Below are 22,690 nucleotides of genomic sequence, written 5' to 3'. Positions count from 1 at the left end.
ATACAATTTCTTATATTTTCGGGGCCTTATTTTGGTATTTAGTTTAGGGCCTCTCAAACTCATTAGACGGTCTCCTTGCACAATTCTAAATGAAATGTTAAACACAAAATATAGAGAGACCTGCAGTTGCATCCACACTTCAAATGAGTGAGCGTGTTAGAGTATAAAACCGAATGAGGGAAATGGACTCGTGCCTGGTAGATTTAGGGGGGCTAGTGATAGATGAACCATCTCAACCAAAACCTTAAGGTGATGGTTGAGGCTCAACTATTATAAATATTCCTATTACGCTCCCTCACTCAAATGCCCATTGGGCTTGAAGAGTGGTTGGTTGTGCACCGGCTCTCCCGTACCGTGTGTTGAAATTCCACTTCGAATTTCTGGCTCTGATACCATGATAAATGAACCATCTCAACCAAAACCTTAAGGTGATGGTTGAGGCTCAAGTATTATAAATATTCCTATTAGCTAGCAGGATACCATAAATCTTAAAATTTTCGATATTTTTTGCTCAGTTTTTCTTTTAGCATAGACCTGGCAAAAGCAACCCGACCCGATTGACCCGACCCGAAAAAGCTGACCCAAGACCTGAAGTGACCCGAACTAAATCACCCAAATGTGACCCGAAAACCCGAATTGACCCGACCCGACCCGAACATGACCCGAGCTTTCTTGACCCGTACTGGCCCGACCCGAAAATGACCCGATCTAGAACCACTAAACCCGAAAATGACCCGACAAAATATAACTCTAATTGAACCGAAAAGACTTGAAATGACTATTTCTCTATTATTCATTAACCCGAAAATGACCCGACCCAAAATGACCCGACCCGCTTGACCCGAAACAGACCCGACAACAAACCCGACATAGACCCGAAACCCGAAAAGACCCGTCCCGACCCGAATTAACCCGACCCGAATTGGCCCGACCCGAACCCGACCCGTTGACCCGTTTTGCCAGGTCCAAGCATAACTCGTTCAGTCGATTGAAATACTTTTCCTAACCTCGAATACTGGCTCCGTCACTTATTTTATAATGAGTATATATAACTAGCACTTCAAGTGATAATCACATCAACCTTTTCTCTTGCTTAATGCTCATTGCTCACTCATCATTTTCCCCTCTATTTCAAGGTATTTTTTGTTTTCTTTATTACCATTCAAATCTTTAGCAAGTTGCTCCCTTTTATTCATTGATCACCTTAACATATCTTAGTTTAAACTGGGTTTCTCATAAATTTTATTGATTCTGCAAGAATATTACTGTGTTGTCAATTCTGTAATCTACAGGTTTTTGATTGGTTAGGGTTTGGAAAATGTGTAACTTTGTCTGTTGACCTACCTATTAGTCTCTTGTGAAGCGGTTTTACACTAATATTGTGTAATACGGATCACTATATTGGTTTAAACTTTAAACTGTTTAAAAGCGGTAAAAAATACCGTTTTATACAAATTCTTGTGTAAGGCTGCCTTATTCCGTAATTTGTTTTGTGCAATTTAGGAGCAGGAGTAATCATGGGTTCAAAATCTGGGAACTTTACTGATAATTCTGTAAATGAACAGCATTCTGATAACCCTGGTTTTGATGAAACCTTAAATTATGTTAATTTGTTCAATTATAAAGACCAATCTGAAGATCTTAGTTCACTGAATCTACCAAGCCCATCAGCTGACCCAACACAGTATGATTCGGGTTCGTATTCGAAGGTTGGCCAGGGGTTGGGGGTGGAAGTATCTGAGGATAATGATTCTGATTCTGATAATGTTCTGAAGTACATTAGTGAAATACTCATGGAAGAGGATATGGATCAAAAACCCTGTATGTTCCATGAGTCTCTATCCCTGCAAGTTTCCCAAAGACAGTTTAGTGACGCTGTAGGGACTAACGACCCTATTATAAGCGGTTTTGTGGATAGCTCGGGAGGTCATTCTTTGATTTCGGCTAATGGTTTGAGTACTAGTGAGGGACATGATTCCTTGTTTGATCAAACAGCTCCTGTTGAGTCATATTCGCAACATTCTCAGACGTTATTTGGTTCAGGAAGTGTTTTAGATAGTACCTCGTTTGGTTTACCAGCGGAAAATAATGTATTTACTGAAGATTTGATGATGCAATTTCAGAAGGGAATGGAGGAGGCTAGTAAGTTCTTGCCAAAGAGTAATAATATCGTTATTGACATTGAGAACATGGATTTCCCGGATGAAACGGAGGACGCTGCAATCCCTCTGGTGAAGAATGAAGAGGATGAATTTGCGCCAGATGGGTCTGTCGGGACAAAGATTCATTCTCGTGAGGAGGACGAGTTTGATGAAGACAGGAGTAACAAGCAATCTGCTGTTTCCACTGAAGAGGCTGAGTTGTCTGATATGTTTGATAGGGTTTTGCTGTGCCAGCCTACAGAACAAGAGGGTACTTGCACCATGCGCTTCGACTCCAAGGAAGGGTCGGGCCAAACACCAGGTCCAAGCAAGCTGGATGATAGTAAGAATCAAGCTGTGGATTTAAGGACGCTGTTGATACTGTGCGCTGAATCTATTGCATCTGATGATCGTAGAACGAGTGATGAATTGTTGAAGCAGATTAGAAAGCATTCCTCCAGTGACGGTGATGGGTCTCAAAGGTTGGCCTATTATTTTGGTAATGCTCTGGAAGCTCGATTAGCGGGTACTGGCGCACAGATTTATACCTCTCTGAGTTCCAAGAGGACGACGGCTGCTGATATGATAAAAGCGTATCAGTTGTTCTATTGTATTTGTCCATTTAAGAGAATATCCATTGGGTTTGCTAATCATAGCATTCTGAAAGCTGTCGAAAACAAGTCAAAGCTCCATATCATAGATTTTGGCATTCTCTATGGTTTCCAATGGCCTCTCCTCATTCAAGGCCTTTCAGAACGACCTGGTGGACCGCCTAAACTGTGTATTACTGGGATTGATCTTCCTCAACCAGGGTTTCGACCATCAGAGAGAGTCGAGACAACAGGGGTTCGTTTGGCAAATTATTGCCGAAAATTCAATGTACCCTTTGAATATCATGCCATTGCGCAGAGATGGGAAACAATCACGCTTGAAGACCTCAAGTTAGAAAATGACGGAATTATCATTGTCAACTGTCTCTTCCGGTTCAAGAACCTCCTTGATGAGACAATAATGGTCGATAGCCCAAGGAATGCAGTCCTCAACTTGGTGAGAAGGATAAAACCTGACATCTTCCTTCACGGAGTTGTAAACGGGTCTTATAACTCTCCCTTCTTTGTCACGCGTTTCAGAGAGGCTCTCTTCCATTACTCAACCCTATTTGACATGTTTGAAGCCAATGCTAGTAGAAAAGATCCAGAACGGGTTTTGTTTGAAAAGGAGTTATACGGAAGGGAGATCATGAATGTTGTGGCCTGTGAAGGTACTGAGAGGGTTGAAAGGCCTGAGACATACAAACAGTGGCAGACGCGGAACATTAGAGTTGGGTTTAGGCAGCATTGTTTGGACCTAGAGGTTTTGGCTAAACTGAGGAGCAAGGCTAAAGGGAACTATCATAGAGATTTCGTCATTGATGTTGATGGTCAATGGATTTTACTCGGGTGGAAGGGCCGGATTATCCATGCAATCTCAGCTTGGGTTCCTGCCTAGATTATCTGGATGCTTACTATAATTTTGCCTGTCTCATGGCTGCAGGATATGAAGAATCTCGACTCGTAAGGAACATGTTATATTCTGAAGATTTGGTTTACTGTTTACTGTAACCTGGAATTGGTGATAACCTAAAACGTTTGAGTTCATATCTCGTCAACATCAAAATTGTTCTTCTGGCTCCCATTTAAAATGTTAGTTAGATGGGCGACGAGTCGACGACTAATTGCTGGGATGCAAGTCTGTAACAATGTGTGTATTAGCTATGGGTTTTGATTATGATCGGAAAATGAGATCGTGCCACCGGATAATATTAAGTGTTTCTGTATGTGTAAAGTTGTGATGCTAGTATGCTACTTCCTCCATTCAACTCCACTTTGCAACTATGCTTTTTGCGCGGGTATTAAGAAACGGATTAAAAAAACTATTAAAAGTACATATGGAAAGGGAATGGTGGGGTTAAAGATATTAAAAAAATATAAAGGTGAGTTTTATGGTGGATTTGTGTGGGGTATGAATGACATTTTTTGTAAATATAGATTTTCAATAAGGATATAAAGGTCTTTTACATGTCCAAATAAGGAAACTTGTAAAGTGGAGTTGAATGGACGGAAATAGAATACTTGTAAAGTGGAGTTGAATGGAGGGAGTACATTTTAGAGTTTACTGAATTAATGTTAACTTCTTGCACATCTTATGGGCTATGGGACTTCATTGTTCATGTCTGTTCAGTGGTGTATTATACAAAAATAATTATGTACTCCGTATTTAATATACTCCGCTAAATTCAAAAAAAGTTATGCTACGGGAACTAGAAAATACTTGTGAAAATCATTTTCTAAGACCATTGTATGGTGTATAGTGGCTTTACAATATCTTGTACACCTCATTTAATGATAGCAATAAAAGAGATTATAAAGAATAAGAGTTAGCTCGAGTGGTAAGAGCGCTCTTACTCTAATTATAAAGTTGAGGTTCGATTCTTACCCGCCACATAGTTGCAGGCGACGAGGACGTTGAGTTGGCGGTGGAGAAACCCTCAGCATCCAACTGAACTAATATTGACCCGACCTGAACTGCATGCGACTCGAATAATACAAATCGATTAAAGTGGCTAATCGAAATCGAACCGAAACCGAAATTACAGTCAACCCCAATTTAAACCGATCTGATTTAACCCGTCCAAAACCGAGTCTAATGACCCGTTTATCAGGTTTACCCCTATAACCAGGACGGGTCGAATAGAAGAATAAGCCCAACAATATTAGTTAGAATCAAAACAAAAAAAAAACCATGGGCCAACCGGAAACCTCCATCTCTCTCTTTCAACCGCGACCAGTCACCGTCAACCATCACGGCACCACCGTCCACCGGGATCCGGTGCTGCAACAACCACCGCGTCACCGGCGACGACTGATGAGTCGTCATCAGTACTACAAGATTATTACGTAAGTCCTTCACTCTTTCCTGCCTCTTCTCAAATTGTTTTCCCCAATTTCCCCAAACCCTAATTTCCTAATTTTTTCCCCCAATTGCTGATCTGCTTATGTTATTTTCACTTGATAATGAATTGATTTCTTATAAATCCAATACTAGTATCCAATAATCATTTGGTAGCTTTTATATATGGTATAGTTCCATTATGCTAATCATAAATCCAATAGCTGAAATCAAAAACACAATTGATTTGAGTTGATAGCTTTCCCCTAATTGATTTCGTATCGATTTCTGATTTCAGCTTAATTGATTACAAAGGTATATACAAGGGATTTTGGTAGCTTCATACTTGACTTCAGTTGTTGCCTTGTTGGTGATTTTGGTAAAGTTTGCACCCTAATTCAATTATGCTCAGTAATTGTTGGTTTCTTCCTTTGTTAAGATGAAGAGTAAAAGTATTCTAGACTATTGGGGTAAAGGAAGTCACATAAACCTTCTTCATCATCTTTGCCATTGTTACAAATTAATACTTCATCCGTTTTCTTTGTATCTTCCCATTTCAATAAAATACTCCTCACACTATAATAGAGAAATGGGAAGATAAAGAAAAATAGAGGAAGTATGTAATGTAGACGATAAAATTTATGTAATCAAATTTAAATTTTTTCTTCTCTTTGTGTATATTTTTTTAGCCCTAGTGGCTAAAAAATAGGTCTTAGAGAACAATTTGTGAAAAAAAAATGAAAAAAATTGAAGCCCTAATGGCTAATACTCATTAACCCTGTTGCTTAAATCATAATCGCAAGTTTGTATATTTTGATAATTTGTAATTGTTATGTTGATTCATCTTCGACAATTCTCCTTTCATAAATCGAGTTAGTACTATATTTTGGATGATTTGTGTTTTAATTCTGATACTTAATTAGAGATTGTATGCTTGTTTGTCCATCTGGTATGATAAGTTTTCGATTTTGAGGTTAATGGGTAGTTTGTATGATCAAATTGGTGCCTAAAATCTGAAACACTGTTTTGTCTCAGTAATGGCAGTGTGCAAGAGGTGCAAGAATAAGACTTTGGTAACCAATGATGTCACTGGAGATACTGTTTGTTCCTCTTGTGGAGTTGTCCAAGACTTCACCAACTTCCACCACCAATTTGGCGACGGCGGAGGAAATTTTGTTACCCCTGGCACCACCGGTTCAGCCCACGATTACACTTACAAAGACCGCAAATTCTACCACTCCAACAATATCATCGAGGACATTGCGTACCACCTAGATTTATTAGATCGGGCTTGGGAGGTTAAAGACATGGTCAACAAGGTGACGGATGGCGAGTATGGTTTAGGCAATTGGTTTAGTGTCTTGGTTGGTGCTTGTTGTTATATTGTTATGAGACAGAAAAATAAGGTTTTGACTATTGATGGGGTATGTGATGTTGTGGGGAGTGACTTGTATGAGATGGGGAGGATGGTAGGAAGGGTGGTCGATTTTTTAGGGTTAGAGTTACCTGAATTTGATGTTGTTGGGTTGTTGGAGAGGACGATCCGTATGTTTTCTGGGTTTAAAGAGGTTGACAAGGAGAAGGTTGAGGTTATGGTGAAGCATGGGAATTTTGTGGTCCAATGCTGTATAAAGTGGTGGTTGACTACCGGAAGACGGCCAGGGCCAGTCGTCGTGGCAGTATTATTTTTTGTGGCCGAGTTGAATGGATTTAAGGTGAGGATTGAGGAGGTAGCTAAAGAAGTTAATGTGGGGATAGCGACATGTAAGTTGAGGTACAAGGAGCTCCGGGAAGCACTTGTGGAGGTGGCAAAAGGATTGCCTTGGGGAAATGATATTAATCTCAAGAATATTATGAGGCATGCACCATCTGTAATAAAGTATATGGAGATGAAATCCATGGGGAGTTCAAAGAAGAGAGGTCATGGGAATGGTTTGGGAGATTTTGGTGATGCACATAGGGAAGATCATAAGAAAACAAGGTCTGGCAATAGACTTGGTGAATTTGATTCTAATAATGATCTTAGGGACCTTTTTGACGGGGATGCAGGACACAAGATCGATATTGGTGGTAGTGGTGTTGAAAATGGTTTACAGCCTGATGGTGAGGCTCATGGTTGCTATTCTTGTAATGGCGACTTGAAGGATCTTAAGGCCTCATATGAAAATTTAGCAAAACTCTATTCCAAGTTCAAGGCCGAGTTTGCAAGTAATAGAATTACTAATAGGGATGAAGTCCATAATTATGAAGATGAACATAATGACCTTGATCTTCATAATGAATGGTGGAGTGGGGAATCAGAGTTGTTTGAAAAGCTCTTCTTGAAGCAGTTAGAGGAGAAAGATGTTGGTTTGGATGCACTTCCACCATCTTATATTCGCGGTTGCCTGGCAGTTAAGAAGAGAAGAGAAAAGATTGGAGCAGCTAAGATGCGCATTAATAACATTCGTTTCCCTTCAACTGACGATGGTTTGTGTAGTGGAATTGAAAGCAGTAGTGATATGTGTGTATCCGAAAATGTTATTCATCATAAGAAGAGAAAAAGTAAAAGTAGACGTACGAAGAAAGAGGAGCCACATGATATTATCGATTGGGAAGATTTTATCATCGAGACGCTTTTGCTACATAAAGTAAAGGAGGAGGAAATTGAAAAGGGCCATTACAAAGCCTTGCTCGGCCTACATGTTTTTAAAGGATCTGAATAATACATTCAAGTATCGATGTGGTACTTGGCATTAAGAATCAGTTATCGGTTCAGGTAAATTTCGGTGATGTATAGGAAGCGGAATATTTTTTTATAGATGATGAGTGGTATTTTTTTTACTCTTAACAATTGATGAATATGTGAATATAATTTTTTGTCCCGTGGTTCTATACACGCGAGTTGCTTCATCGGTGCTGAAAGTTTGTTTGAACTGGAATCTGGGGTATCTACACTCCTTTAAAAGAAGAAACTTCCTGTACTGCTAGCAATAGTGCTTCACTATCTTGCGCGTTACTTTCTACTTCTGCTGCTAATTTCCATCTGTTCCTGTGCCCAAGTATATTAGGACACTAAATTTCCCACCCCACCAGCACCCACTTGCCCATCCTTTCCTGCCACTCCCTTGCTTCTTTGCATTGATGAATATGAATATAATTTTTGTTCGTGGTTCTATACATGGGAGTTGCTTCATCGGTGTTGAAAGTTCGTTTGCACTTAAATATGGAGTATCTACACTCCTTTAAAAGAAGAAACTTCCTGTACTGTAGCTAGCAATAGTGCTTCACTATCTTGCGCGTTACTTTATATACTTCTGCTGCTAATTTTCTTCTGTCCCTGTGCCCAAGTATATTAGCACACTAAGTTTCCCACCCCGCCAACACCCACTTGCCCACCCTTTCCCGCCACTCCCTTGCTTGTTTGCTCTCTTTTCCTCTCCTTTTATTATGGTGTGCCTGGCTGTTTTAACAGTACTCGACTCAAAATCCCCTATAATCATCCCCATGAACATAATCGTACATTCGTAGGTAAGGAATCAGAGTTAACTGGTACTCCCGACCTGACTCAGCTAAACTCGGGAACATAACTGCATTTCATCTCCAGGTGAGGTTCTTTTTCCTTACGAATTTGTGCGTTGTTTCATCAATTATGATGATGATGATGATGATTGAATCTATTATGATTATGATTGTTTAGAATGCAGTTGCTGTCGGATAACTTCATCTCATGCTTTGTGTTCTGGATATGATCAGGTTTTTTGTTTTCATCAATTGACTAGTTACTTGGAGTTTGCGGATGTGAATTTCCTGATTCTAAGTCCAAAATTTGGTCGAATTTGATGTAGGATTTTGATTAAAAAAAACCGTGAAATTGATCTTTGAAGGTGAATTATCTTCTCTTTTTTGTCTGTTTATGATTATAATTGTCATTCTGATGCATGAGATTGTGATGTTTTGTATATTTATGGATCGATTAATTTTATTTCGTATTATTTAAAATATTCTTGCCCTCAACAAGTTCTTCTTGAAGGTTAGTCTTGGAGCTTTCTTTTTTAGGTGACTTAATGTAGATCGTGTAATTTCTTTTGAATTTTCCTTAGTTGAGTCTGAATTTTCTCAAGTGTCCTGAACTGAGTTGCATTGTTATTGGAAGGGCTATTTGGCAAGCTTACTGTCTGCCACCCCGAAATCCGTCATCGTACGAAAACATATTGTAACATATTTTAGCTGGCTTTGACTGACTAGTCATGGCACCTTGGGAGTAGAAATGGAGGTTTGGTGGATGGGTTGTTGTGTGTGAGGGAGTAGAGATAATGTTGTCCAATTTCAGAACTGAACCACCGCGTGATCTTGGTTTCAAGATAGGTATGTAAGTTACATTTCATCCTCTGCAATTAACGTGGATCTTGTGGTTGGAATCTATGATACCTAAATGCAGTGGCAAGTAGTAGCACGTGGGTTCATGTTACAATTTTTTTTGGGAGAAATAAATTAATGTGCGCCTTCGACGCGTAATCCCCAAGGCTCGATGAAGAACTATCTTACCAACTGTTTTTAGATGTCATAAATCTATCATTTTGCAAATTTTTCTTATTCCTTCCTTTTTTCTCATTTCAGTTACGTTTTATTTCAATCTTAATTTGCTTTTGCTTTTTTAGAAGAGACGGTGTTGAAGAAGTATAGCAAAGAGTGAGATTTTCGACGAAGAGACAATTGCTAGCTAGGTAGTATGAGGGTTTGAATGGGAAGAAAATGTATTTCGTTATCAAGGCTTTAGACGGTTAGTGTTGGTGCTGGTGATTCAATCGCATTTTCAGTAGATTTTCCTTTTTCTCAAAGGCACGGTTCTTTCTATTTTGGTCTCATTTTGTGTTGAATGTTATCCTTTTGTTGCTGTTTTATCGTTGTTATCTCAAATTAGATATAAACAGTTTTTTAAAAAACTATAATTTGTTGAATTTTTGTAAAAGATGGCGAAGGAGATAGTATACTATGATTTTTTAGGAGTTAGTGTTGATGTTTCAGACATAGATCTTAAGGTCAACCATCTTATGGTTAACTTACTCTGATTGATTCCTATAATCAGGTCTAGTTTATGAAATTTGAGATTTGAGTTATTTTTATTAGATTGCATTTTATCCATTTATAAAGTGAGACACAGTATATGTTTGTTGTTAGTTGTGTTGGTATTCGACCTAATTTGAAGTGATCATGTGTTGCTCAATAGGGCGTCTGCTTGTTAGAATGGTTGTTGGTTAGTTTGGTAGTACAGCCAAGGAGTCACTTGGCCTGAGCCAACTTGCATCTAGCAGGTCTTTCTTAAGATCATCTTAAATTGTGAAACAGATCAAAGAACATATCTCTAGCAATCGTTTTTGATGTTGCTGAAGGTTACTCTTTGTCATGGTAACTTATGTCTCTCTTGATGGCTTGCTATACTGCCTGGTATCATTTTTCTGTCATGTCATTATGGATTTGTGTCAGTTTTAATCTTGTCATTTCGAGTATGGGTGAGGTTGCTTAAGTCAGGTTCTTTTGGCTCGTTTTCATCAATATATTGCGTGTGTGTAGCATTATCATATGACCATCTTACCCTAGCCATTGCCATATGGCATAAAGAGTTTGGTTGTTCTTGGTTTGATGATTGACTTGACATGGGCATACATATATAAGAGGGATGAGTCTTTGGAAATAGTCTTGAGCCTTGCATTGCTAGATGGGCATTGCATCCATACGGCGGAAGGGTGGTCATTGAGAGCAAGAGATTTATGTGGTAGAGGCTTTGGAAATTTCTTGAACCTTGCATTGCTAGGTCTGTGGGTGAGCATGGGGGTGTACTGATCTTGTTTGTCAAGCTTCTCTGAGTAGCTTTAAGGTATGAGTGTTAAAGTTTACTTTGCGGACTGTTTTACTTGGGCATTGTCATTAGGCTTTATTAGAACTGCAACGTTTAGTCCGTACCTTTAAATTTGAGGCATATTATTACTTTCTCCTGTTCTGTGCAAATGCCGTCTGATTCTTTCAGTAACATTCTACATTGTTTCTACCCATGGGAAGCCGAGAAATGGAAGATTAACAGCTAAGCTGGTAATGTGACTATTTGACCGTCTTTGTCTTTAGATTCTGAATTGATGTGACTGATAATTTTGATGTTTGTTTTTGTGCTTTCTGAAGGATTTTGGTCAAGAGTTTCTGATGGTTATATACTTTACTTATATTGTGTTACTCTGCCTAACTCAACTTTTTACTCCTCTGCCACAAAAGTTCATTAATCTTTAGAGATTATTCTAAATATAACTCTGTAGAATGCTGCTGTTAAGATTTTATTTGATCAGAAATACAGCAGGTTCAGGTTCCTGAAGTAACTGTATCATATATTTGTCGCAATGGGATAATATTGTTGTTAGTGGCAGGAAATTAATTGTGTAGACAGGAGTTTCCAATTAGGAGTGTGGAAATATTTTGTCGTACGCTTGAAATTTACAAAGAGTAAGCTTGCAGGATCGCTTCACAGAGGTCAACATTCCCGGAATAATAGGATCTCTGTATAGCTAGATTGTCAACCTGACAATAAGAAAAGCTATCAATTATGTTTTAGCCAATGCCATGTCAAATCTGAATTCAAATCATTGGTAACTAGTGATTTATTTCAGGGGGATATGGTGATCAATAAAGTTTGGGAATGTACGCAGTTATGCTGCTGGATACTGCTTATCTAATGGGACTATTACATGCAGCCTTTCACTGTTGGTATTTGATCAGGGCCTGTTCTGTATGCTGCGGAGAATCAGTGTTTCTGGTGAAACTATCCTCCTGTTGGTAGTTATGCATGCCTGTATTATACGAGAGGACAATGGTTTGTGATGATATGCTTTGGTGGTGGTATGTGGAGAAGGCATGGCTGCATTGTGATGACGTTGTTTATACTCTTGTAATGTTTATGCAGCTGACTATCTCTATACATTGTTATTTTTATGGTGGTTATTGTAAATGCAGGCCGTAGAACATCTCCGTGTTATGTTGGTGCAGTATAAGCAACTTGGACCTCTGATCCATGATGGACGATCATTTTGCTTGCTGATTTTTGTAAGTCACGAATTTTCTCTTACCTTTGTCATCTATGGCTGCTGCTTTTATGTGATTGCTGCATATTATTGCTGGCTGCACTGTTTCATCACTTTTTCAATGCAAGAACTAAATTGACTAAGGTTCAGATGTTATAAAAGTTTGGCGCTATATTCCTTTGACTCGGTTAGAAGTATGTGACAAGCTACGGTAAATGTCCAAGTGTGGGACTCCTCTGGGGTGAATGTCCAAGGGTAACATAACTCAGCTGTAAAGGAACAGTAGACAAGTATGAAAAACATTACGGTTCTGACTTCTGAGCGAGTCTAGTATGGCGTTTCCCCGTCATAATTGCCGAGTGTAGTACTCACAGGTAATGAAAATATCTCCTGTATCACACTTGATCATAGCACAACCCACTAGTTTTGTGTCACGCAAAACGGCTTGGGTGTAGTGACCACACTCTTCATCCCCGAGACACGAGTAGAGTTGTTCTGATAGTTATACCACTGCTTTTCTGCCACCCACCCCTGGCAACTGCATCTTTTGGGTACAAGTTCTCCCCAAATACAGTACCAGGAGACTAGGAGAGTGAATCAGTTGGCAGTCTTTTCTTCTTTCTTTTGTCGAATAAATCCTGGAGTATACCCAGCAAATCTAGCCACTTCAGAGGTGGGACCCCCACTTGCTGTCTTGCTGCATTGTGCCCATCTAGGAACTGTTTTATGAGCTCGATAGCTTTGCTTCTGTGGATTTGGGTTGGTTCATGACGATAAGCGTTATGATTAGAAAGAGCGAGCCTTGGATTAGGTATGTTTTATTAGATTTCAGCCCCAAATAACAAGTATCAATCTCTTTTTCTTATCTCATACCGGAACGCTCAAATGTCCTCTGCTGCTACTCAAAATCTGTATAGCCGCTTTATTTGACCTGAGAAACCGTCTGTGTGATTTACGAACATTTTTGTTCCGGGACCCTGTAATCTTGAAAACCGTGTATTATGCCAGCAATAGAGGTCATTGAGGCTGCTAGTGTGCGATAAACCGGTCTCGGATTTAAATAGGATACTCATTGTAATTGGTTTAATATTTATTGTTTGGTACTCAAATTGAATAGGGTAACTCTTGAAACGACGATAGACACGTGGTAGAAAAACCGGGAGAAAATTAAACACGATCCGGAATGGCCTCTCAAACGGCTCAAATTGAAGTGTATATAATGTCCGTTTTTCGGGTTTCTAAGTTCCCGGAGCAAAAAATGTCCGTAATCCACATGGATAATTTCTCGGGTCAGAAAAAGTAGGCTCACAAAATATAAGTAGCAAAAGAGGATATTTGAGGCTCTCGGTGTCGGATAAATCAGTGTCGGGCTTAAATCGAACACTCGTTGAAATGGGCTTAATACTTATTATTTGTTACTGAAATTAAATAGGGTAACTCCTGAAGCGACCCTAGACAAGGTGGTAGAAAAACTGGGAGAAAAAGAAACACGATCCGGAACAGCCTCTCGAACGGCTCAAATTGAAGTGTATAATACAAGGTTTTTCGGGTTTCCAATGTCCCGAAACAAAATTCTCCGGAAATCACATAGAAAGTTCATCAGGTCAGATAAAGCGGCCACGCAAAATTTGAGTAGCAACGGAAGACATTTTGGGGTGTCGGTATGCCATAAACCAGCATTCGTCGAACCTCAGATAATCGTGAAAAATGGATTAATGCTCGTTATTTGAGGCTGAATCGAATAGATTAACTCCTGAAATAACCTCGGACGCGTGATTGAAAAACCGGGAGAAAAAGAAACCGGGTCGGTACGACCTCCCGAACGGCTCAAACTGAAGTGTATAATACACGGTTTTTCGGGATTCCAGGGTCCCGAAACAAAATTCTCCAGAAATCACATAGAAAGTTCCTCGGGTCAGATAAAGCGGCCCCGCAAAATTTGAGTAGCAACGGAAGACATTTTGGGGTGTGCCGATATGCCATAAACCAGCATTCGTCGAACCTCGGATAATCGTGAAAAATGGATTAATGCTCGTTATTTGAGGCTGAATCGAAAAGGTTAACTCCTGAAATGACCTCGGACGCGTGATTGGAAAACCGGGAGAAAAAGAAACTGGGTCCGGTAGGACCTCCCGAAAGGCTCAAATTGAAGTGTACAATACACAATTTTTCGGAATTCCAGGGTCCCGGAACAAAATTCTCCGGAAATCACATAGAAAGTTTATTGAGTCAGATAAAGCGGCCACGCAAAATTTGAGTAGCAACGGAAGACATTTGGGGGTGCCGGTATGCCATAAACCAGCATTCGTCGAACCTCGGATAATCGTGAAAAATGGATTAATGCACGTTTAATGCTCGTTATTTGAAGCTGAATCGAATAGATTAATGCCTGAAATGACCTCGGACGCGTGATTGAAAAACCGGAAGAAAAAGAAACCAAGTCCGGTACGACCTCCCGAACGTCTCAAATTGAAGTGTATTATACACGGTTTTTCGGGATTCCAGGGTCCAGGAATAAAATTCTCCGGAAATCATATAGAAAGTTTATTGAGTCAGATAAAGCGGCCACGCAAAATTTGAGTAGCAACGGAAGACATTTGGGGGTGTTGGTATGCCATAAACCAGCATTCGTCGAACCTCGTATAATCGTGAAAAATGGATTAATGCTCGTTATTTGAGGCTGAAATCGAACAGGTTAATTCCTGAAATGAGCTCGGAGGCGTGATTGAAAAACAGGGAGAAAAAGTAACAGGGTCCGGTACGACCTTCCGAACGGCTGAAATTAAAGTGTATAATACACGGTTTTTCGGGATTCCAGGGTCACGGAAAAAAATTCTCCGGAAATCACATAGAAAGTTCCTCGGGTCAGATAAAGCGGCCACGCAAAGTTTGAGAACCAACGGAAGACATTTGGGGGTGCCGGTGTGCCACAAACCAGCATTCGCCGAAACTCGGATTATCGTGAAAAATGTGTTAAAGCTCGTTATTTGAGACTAAAATCGAACATGTTAATTCCTGAAATGAGCTCGGAAGCGTGATTGAAAAACAGGGACAAAAAGAAACAGTGGTCCGATCGACCTTCCGAACAATTTGAAATTGAAGTGTATAATACACGGTTTTCGGGATTCGGGTTCCCGGAACAAAATTCTCCGGAAATCACATAGAAAGTTCCTTAGGTTAGATAAAGCGGCCACGCAAAGTTTGAGCACCAACGGAAGACATTTGGGGGTCTTGGTGTGCCAAACCAAAGATTCGCGAAACTCGGATTATCGTGAAAAATGTGTTAAAGCTCGTTATTTGAGACTAAAATCGAACATGTTAATTCCTGAAATGAGCTCGGAAGCGTGATTGAAAAACAGGGACAAAAAGAAACAGGGTCCGGTACGACCTTCCGAACGGCTGAAATTGAAGTGTATAATACACGGTTTTTCGGGATTCCGGGGTCCCGGAACAAAATTCTCCGGAAATCAGATAGAAAGTTCCTCATGTCAGATAAAGCGGCCATGCAAAGTTTGAGCACCAACGGAAGACATTTGGGGGTGCCGGTGTGCCACAAACCAGCATTCCCCGATAATTTGATTATCGTGAAAAATGTGTTAAAGCTCGTTATTTGAGGCTGAAATCGAACAGGTTAATTCCTGAAATGAGCTCGGACGCGTGATTGAAAAACAGGGAGAAAAAAAACAGGGTCCGGTACGACCTTCCGAACTTTGAAATTGAAGTGTATAATACACGGTTTTTCGGGATTCCGGGGTCACGGAACAAAATTCTCCGGAAATCACATAGAAAGTTCCTCGGGTCAGATAAAGCGGCCACCCAAAGTTTGAGCACCAACGGAAGACATTTGGGGGTGTCGGTGTGCCACAAACCAGAATTCACCAAAACTCGGATTATCGCGAAAAATGTGTTAAACCTCGTTATTTGAGGCTGTAATCGAACAGGTAAATTCCTGAAATAAGCTCGGACGCGTGATTGAAAAACAGGGACAAAAAGAATCTGGGTCCGTTACGACCTTTCGAACGGCTGAAATTGAAGTGTATATACACGGTTTTTCGGGATTCCGGGGTCACGGAACAAAATTCTCCGGAAATCACATAGAAAGTTCCTCGGGTCAGATAAAGCGGCCACGCAAAGTTTGAGCACCAACGGAAGACATTTGGGGTGTGCGGTGTGCAACAAACCAAAGATTCGCCGAAACTCGGATTATCGTGAAAAATGTGTTAAAGCTCGTTATTTGAGGTGAAATCGAACAGTTAATTCGAAATGAGCTCGGACGCGTGATTAAAAAACGGGGGGAGAAAAAGAAAAAGGGTCGTACGACCTTAGAATAGTGAAATTGAAGTGTATAATACACGGTTTTCGGGATTCCTGGAGTCCGGAACAAAATTCTCCGGAAATCACATAGAAAGTTCCTCGGGTCAGATAAAGAGGACACGCAAAGTTTGAGCATCAAGGGAAGACATTTGGGGTGCTTGGGTGTGCCACAAACCAAAGATTCGCCGAAACTCGGATTATCGTGAAAAATGTGTTAAAGCTCGTTATTTGAATCTGAAATCGAATAGGTTAATTCCTAAAATGAACTCGGACGCGTGATTGAAAAACAGCGAGAAAAAGAAACAGGGTTTGATCGACCTTCCGAAAGTGAAATTGAAGTGTATAATACACGGTTTTTCGGGATTTCGGGGTCCGGAACAAAATTCTCCGGAAATCACATAGAAAGTTCCTCGGGTCGATAAAGCGGCCACGCAAAGTTTGAGCACCAACGGAAGACATTTGGGGATGCGGTGTGCCCAAACCAATTCGCCAAAACTCGGATTATCGTGAAAAATGTGTTAAAGCTCGTTATTTGAGGTTGAAATCGAACAGGTAAATTCCTGAAATGAGCTCGGACGCGTGATTGAAAAACAGGAAAAAAAAGAAACAGTGGTCCGACGACCTTCCAAACTATTTGAAATTGAAGTGTATATACACGGTTTTCGGGATTCGGGGTCCGGAACAAAGTTTTCCGGAAATCACATAGAAAGTTAATCGGGTCAGATAAAGCGGCCACACAAAGTTTGAGCACCAACGGAAGACATTTTGGGGTGTCTTAGGTGTGCCCAAACCAAAGATTCGCCGAAACTCGGATTATCGTGAAAAATGTGTTATAGCTCGTTATTTGAGGCTTAAATCGAACAGGTTAATTCTGAAATGAGTTGGACGCGTGATTAAAAACAGGAGAAAAAGAAACAGGTCCCGACGACCTTCCAACTGAAATTGAAGTGTATAATACACGGTTTTTCGGGATTAGGGGTCCGGAACAAAATTCTCCGGAAATCACATAGAAAGTTCCTCATGTCAGATAAAGCGGCCACGCAAAGTTTGAGCACCAACGGAAGACATTTGGGGGTGCTTAGGTGTGCCAACCCGCATTCGCCAAAACTCGGATTATCGTGAAAAATGTGTTAAAGCTCGTTATTTGAGGCTGAAATCGAACATGTTAATTCCGAAATGAGTGGGACGCGTGATTGAAAAACAGGGAAAAAAGCAGAGTCGACCTTGAACAGTGAAATTGAAGGGTATAATACACGATTTTTCGGGATTAGTGGTCACGGAACAAAATTCTCGGAAATCACTTAGAAAGTTCTTGGTCGATAAAGCGGCCACCCTAAGTTTGAGCACCAACGGAAGACATTTGGGGGTCTTAGGTGTGCCAAAACAGAATTCACCAAAACTCGGATTATCGTGAAAAATGTGTTAAAGCTCGTTATTTGAAATTTGAAATCGAACAAGTAAATTCTGAAATGAGCTCGGACGCGTGATTGAAAAACGGGGAGAAAAAGAAACAGGTCCGTTACGACCTTCGACATTTGAAATTGAAGTGTATATACACGGTTTTTCGGGATTTCGGGGTCACGGAACAAAATTCTCCGGAAATCACATAGAAAGTTCCTCGGGTTAGATAAAGCGGCCACGCAAAGTTTGAGCACCAACGGAAGACATTTGAGAGTCTTGGGTACCCAAACCAAACGATTATTTGAAATTCGGATTATCGTGAAAATGTGTTAAAGCTCGTTATTTGAGGCTGAAATCATACAGGTTAATTCCTGAAATGAGCTCGGACGCGTGATTGAAAAACAGGGAGAAAAAGAAACAGGTTCCGGTACGACCTTCCGAACGGCTGAAATTGAAGTGGTCATAGGAGCTAGTCGTGGGTTATTATAACCCAAAGCTAGTCGTGGGTTGTATTGGTGGCTATTTGGGGGATGAGTGGTGCTGTGTGGTCTGGGCAGCGGCTGCCTGGCCTGGCCGTGGCCTGCTTGGCTTAGGTAGTGGCTTGGATGGGTGTATATATATACGTATAATATCCGTCTCAAGCTTGTTCTTATGTCCGTCTTTTGGTTTACATGTGGGTTGTTTTGGGTGAGTTGTGGTGGTTGTGAGGAGGCCGGGCAGAAACTAGCCGTGAGCTGTGATGCCGACCCCAGTTGGTTGGGCGTAACGCTAACCACGGTTGATGACTCGGGTAGTTTGTCACGGTTGTAGTAGGTCGTCTTACTTCCTTTGTTTTCCCTTATGGTAATGGTGTTTGTGATTTGAGCTTGGTGTCATGTTTTATAAATGGGTTGGTTTACATGTTTTATTGTTGGGCCATAGTTTATTGTCTTATAATTGGACTAATTTATATTCCTTTGTCATTGGGCCAACCTCATAGGATGGTGTAGAATTACGAGTGACCCAATTGTTATTAGTTACATTTTATCCCGCATATTTCATATAACATAAATTATTCATTATCATTTATTATATTTTATTTAACCGGCATGTTAAATTAAAAATGGAATATCTATTAATATAGGACAAGTATGAGTTATTATTATTAAACAGTTATTTGTGAAGAGTCATATTCTTGATAATGTCTTGTATTGTTTGGTTGTGAGAGTCTTGGTCCTATCGGATACTAGAGGTGAGCTATAAGCCCTCTAGTTGCGATATGATCGTCGGGTTTAATGTTCCCATCCGTACTTATGGTGAGATGCAAGCCATAAGTATGAATGTGACATTAGCAATTCCATGATATATGACATTCTATTGCATTTATATTCGCATGATCATTCTTACTCTTATTGTGACTCAAGTGTGACGTTTTACATTGTGTGACGACTTGACATTCCTCCTTACCCCTTTCGGACCTTTGGTCACGAGTGTGAGCCATGTTTCCGGATTGGGTTATCTTTCCTGTTTCGGACCTTTGGTTACGAGTGCGTGCCATGTTTCCGAACTAGGATATCCTTCCGCCTTTTTTTGGACCTTTGGATACGGGTGTATGCCATGTTTCCGATTAGAGGTTACTCGACCTTTGGTTACGAGTGCGTGCCATGTTTCGAGTCTTGGATACGATTGGTATATCGTTTGTCGAATCGGGTGTCGTCCATCCCGAGAGTCTGGATCCAGGTTTAGACTAGTACCGTATTATGATCGTCGTCCTACCAAGAGGTTGGAGTCTAGATGGTTTGTCTTGAGTTCATACTAAGTATATGTCTTACACTTGTTGAGCCGAGTCAATATGAGTTAGTTGACTTGATTATTCTATTTCCTTGATTGCATATTTATTCTCATTTATCATGCCTATTCTATTAAGAAAGTATTATGCCTGTCTGATCATGACTTTCATTATATCTTCTTGTTCTTTATTGTTCATATATGATTCATGATTAATATGTTTAATTAAGTGTTTGTTACTTGTATTTCGGCATATTGTGGCTGGGAGAACCTTGAGTTACTCCTCACTGACTCTGGCGTTCATGTTTACATGAATGACAGGTGGTGAATATGCTTACGTGGGGAAGACGTGTGAGCTAGCGAGAACTAAATCCTTGGACCTTAGTTGCTAGTTTAGAAACCCTTTATATGTTTATTCGTGGGATATCTTTTCCCCGCTTTCTAGCTTTGGGTTGTAATAACCTAATTTGGCCTATTAATGTATTTGTTTCATTTCATCTTTGGCACCCGCGTGTTAATCTTTATCTAGTAATTTAAAAGTTTTTAAAAACTCAATAATTTACGCTTTAATTTATTAGTTATATTTTCCGCTTTATCGCGGGGTGTCACAGTTGGTATACACAGTTTTTCGGGATTCCGGGGTCCCGGAACAAAATTCTCCGGAAATCACATAAAAAGTTCCTCGGGTCAGATAAAGCGGCCACGCAAAGTTTGAGCACCAACGAAAGACATTTGGGGGTGCCGGTGTGCCAAACCGAAAGATTCAACGAAACTCGGATTATCGTGAAAAATTTGTTAAAGCTCGTTATTTGATTCTGAAATCGAACAGGTTAATTCATGAAATGAGCTCGGACGCGTGATTGAAAAACGGGGAGAAATAGAAACGAGTCCGACGACCTTCCAAACTACTTGAAATTGAAGTGTATAATACACGGTTTTTCGGGATTTAGGGGTCCCGGAACAAAATTCTCCGAAATCACATTGAAAGTTCCTCGGGGCGAGATAAAGCGGTCACGCAAAGTTTGAGCACCAACGGAAGACATTTGGGAGTGCGGTGTGTCGAAACCGGCATTCGCAAAACTCGGTTTATCGTGAAAAATGTGTTAAAGCTCGTTATTTGAGGGTGAAATCGAACGGGTTAATTCGGAAATGAGCTCGGACGCGTGATTGAAAAAAGGAGAAAAAGAAACAAGGTCCGCACGACCTTCCGAACAGTTGAAATTGAAGTGTATAATACACGGTTTTTCGGGATTAGGGGTCCTGGAACAAAATTCTTCGGAAATCACATAGAAAGTTCCTCGGGTCGATAAAGCGCCACGCAAAGATTGAGTACCAACGGAAGACATTTGGGGGTGGTGTGTGCCGAAACCAAAGATTCGCCGAAACTCGGATTATCGTGAAAAATGTGTTAAAGCTCGTTATTTGTGGCTGAAATCGAACAGGTTAATTCCTGAAATGACCTCGGACGCGTGATTAAAAAACAGTGAGAAAAAGAAACAGGGTCCGGTACGACATTCCGAACGGCTGAAATGGAAGTGTATAATACACGGTTTTTCGAAATTTCGGGGTTCCGGAACAAAATTTTCCGGAAATCACATAGAAAGTCCCTCGGGTCAGATAAAGCGGCCACGCAAAGTTTGAGCACCAACGGAAGATATTTGGCGGTGCCGGTGTGCCAGAAACCAGCATTCGCCAAAACTCGGATTATCGTGAAAAATGTGTTAATGCTCGTTATTTGAGGCTGAAATCGAACAGGTTAATTCCTGAAATTAGCTCGGACGCGTGATTGAAAAACAGGGAGAAAAAGAAAAAGGGTCTGGTACGACCTTCCGAACGGCTGAAATTGAAGTGTATAATACACGGTTTTTCGAAATTTCGGGGTCCCGGAACAAAATTCTCCGGAAATCACATAGAAAGTTCCTCGGGTCAGATAAAGCGACCACGCAAAGTTTGAGCTCCAACGGAAGACATTTGGGGGTGCCGGTGTGCCAAAAACCAACATTCGCCGAAACTCAGATTATCGTGAAAAATGTGTTAAAGCTCGTTACTTGAGGCTGAAATCGAACAGGTTAATTGCTGAAATGAGCTCAGACACGTGATTAAAAAACAGGGAGAAAATGAAAGTGGTCCCACGACCTTCCGAACAGTGAAAATGAAGTGTATAATACACGGTTTTCGGGATTTGGGGTCCGGAACAAAATTCTCCGGAAATGACATAGAAAGTTCCTCGGGTCGGATAAAGCGGCCACGCAAAGTTTGAGCACCAAGTGAAGACATTTGAGGGCGCCGGTGTGCCACAAACCAAAGATTCGCCGAAACTCGGATAATCGTGAAAAATGTGTTAAAACTCGTTATTTGATTTGAAATCGAACAAGTTAATTCTGAAATCGATCGGACGCGTGATTGAAAAACGGGAGAAAAAGAAACAGGGTCCGAGACGACCTTCCGAACGGCCGAAATTGAAGTGTATAATACACGGTTTTTCGGGATTACGGGTCCCGGAACAAAATTCTCGGAAATCACATGGAAAGTTCCGGGTCGATAAAGCGGCCACGCAAAGTTTGGGCACCAACGAAAGACATTTGGGGTGCGGTGTGTCTAAACCGGCGATTCGCCGAAACTCGGATTATCGTGAAAAATGTGTTAAAACTCGTTATTTGAGGTGAAATCGAACAAGTTAATTCTGAAATCGATCGGACGCGTGATTGAAAAACAGGAGAAAAAGAAACGAGGTCCGACGACCTTCCGAACAGTGAAATTGAAGTGTATAATACACGGTTTCTCGGGATTCGGGGTCTGGAACAAAATTCTTCGGAAATCACATAGAAAGTTCCTCGGGTCGGATAAAGCGGCCACGCAAAGTTTGAGTACCAACGGAAGACATTTGGGGGTCCCGGTGTGCGCAAACCGGCGATTCGCCGAAACTCGGATTATCGTGAAAGCGTGTTAAAGCTCGTTATTTGGTGAAATCGAACAGGTTAATTCTGAAATGACCTCGGACGCGTGATTAAAAACGGGAGAAAAAGAAACGTGGTCGACGACATTCGAACATTTGAAATTGAAGTGTATAATACACGGTTTTTGAAATTTCGG

General features: G+C 40.7%; 2 protein-coding genes and 1 pseudogene across 10 annotated transcripts; 2 read left to right on the top strand and 1 right to left on the bottom strand.

The window, feature by feature from the left end:
* Window positions 1-1,041: 1,041 nt before the first annotated feature.
* LOC141591473 (scarecrow-like protein 14) lies at window positions 1,042-3,940 on the top strand. Its single transcript, XM_074411818.1, has 2 exons — window positions 1,042-1,136; window positions 1,504-3,940. The coding sequence occupies exons 1-2, from the start codon at window positions 1,097-1,099 to the stop codon at window positions 3,627-3,629; spliced, it is 2,166 nt and encodes a 721-aa protein (XP_074267919.1). The 5' UTR covers window positions 1,042-1,096; the 3' UTR covers window positions 3,630-3,940.
* Window positions 3,941-4,891: 951 nt separating this feature from the next.
* On the top strand, window positions 4,892-20,071 carry LOC141591472 (plant-specific TFIIB-related protein PTF2-like). Of its 9 annotated transcripts, XR_012520907.1 has the most exons (7): window positions 4,892-5,077; window positions 5,368-5,448; window positions 6,105-7,827; window positions 8,580-8,655; window positions 8,749-8,804; window positions 8,897-12,137; window positions 19,919-20,071. XR_012520907.1 is itself a non-coding variant. In XM_074411816.1 (3 exons), the coding sequence occupies exon 3, from the start codon at window positions 6,107-6,109 to the stop codon at window positions 7,772-7,774; it is 1,668 nt and encodes a 555-aa protein (XP_074267917.1). In that variant the 5' UTR covers window positions 4,892-5,077; window positions 5,368-5,448; window positions 6,105-6,106; the 3' UTR covers window positions 7,775-8,074. The 9 variants fall into 9 exon arrangements, 2 of the variants coding, with proteins under 2 accessions (XP_074267917.1, XP_074267918.1); XR_012520908.1 differs by having other exon boundaries at window positions 8,756-12,137; XR_012520905.1 differs by having other exon boundaries at window positions 8,749-12,137.
* Window positions 12,295-13,136, bottom strand: LOC141593168 (pathogenesis-related protein 1A-like; annotated as a pseudogene).
* Window positions 20,072-22,690: the final 2,619 nt, after the last annotated feature.

Source organism: Silene latifolia, chromosome 7 (genome assembly GCF_048544455.1).
Source record: "Silene latifolia isolate original U9 population chromosome 7, ASM4854445v1, whole genome shotgun sequence".
Lineage (NCBI taxonomy): Eukaryota > Viridiplantae > Streptophyta > Magnoliopsida > Caryophyllales > Caryophyllaceae > Silene > Silene latifolia.
This window is presented reverse-complemented; position numbering and strand designations above follow the sequence as displayed.

Bases quoted from the DNA above. Each gene is read 5' to 3' on its own strand.
- LOC141591472 (XM_074411817.1), top strand. From the start codon at position 6,107: ATGGCAGTGTGCAAGAGGTGCAAGAATAAGACTTTGGTAACCAATGAT.
- LOC141591473 (XM_074411818.1), top strand. From the start codon at position 1,097: ATGCTCATTGCTCACTCATCATTTTCCCCTCTATTTCAAG. The intron at 1,137-1,503 runs GTATTTTTTGTT...TGTGCAATTTAG, and splicing joins ATTTTCCCCTCTATTTCAAG to GAGCAGGAGTAATCATGGGT.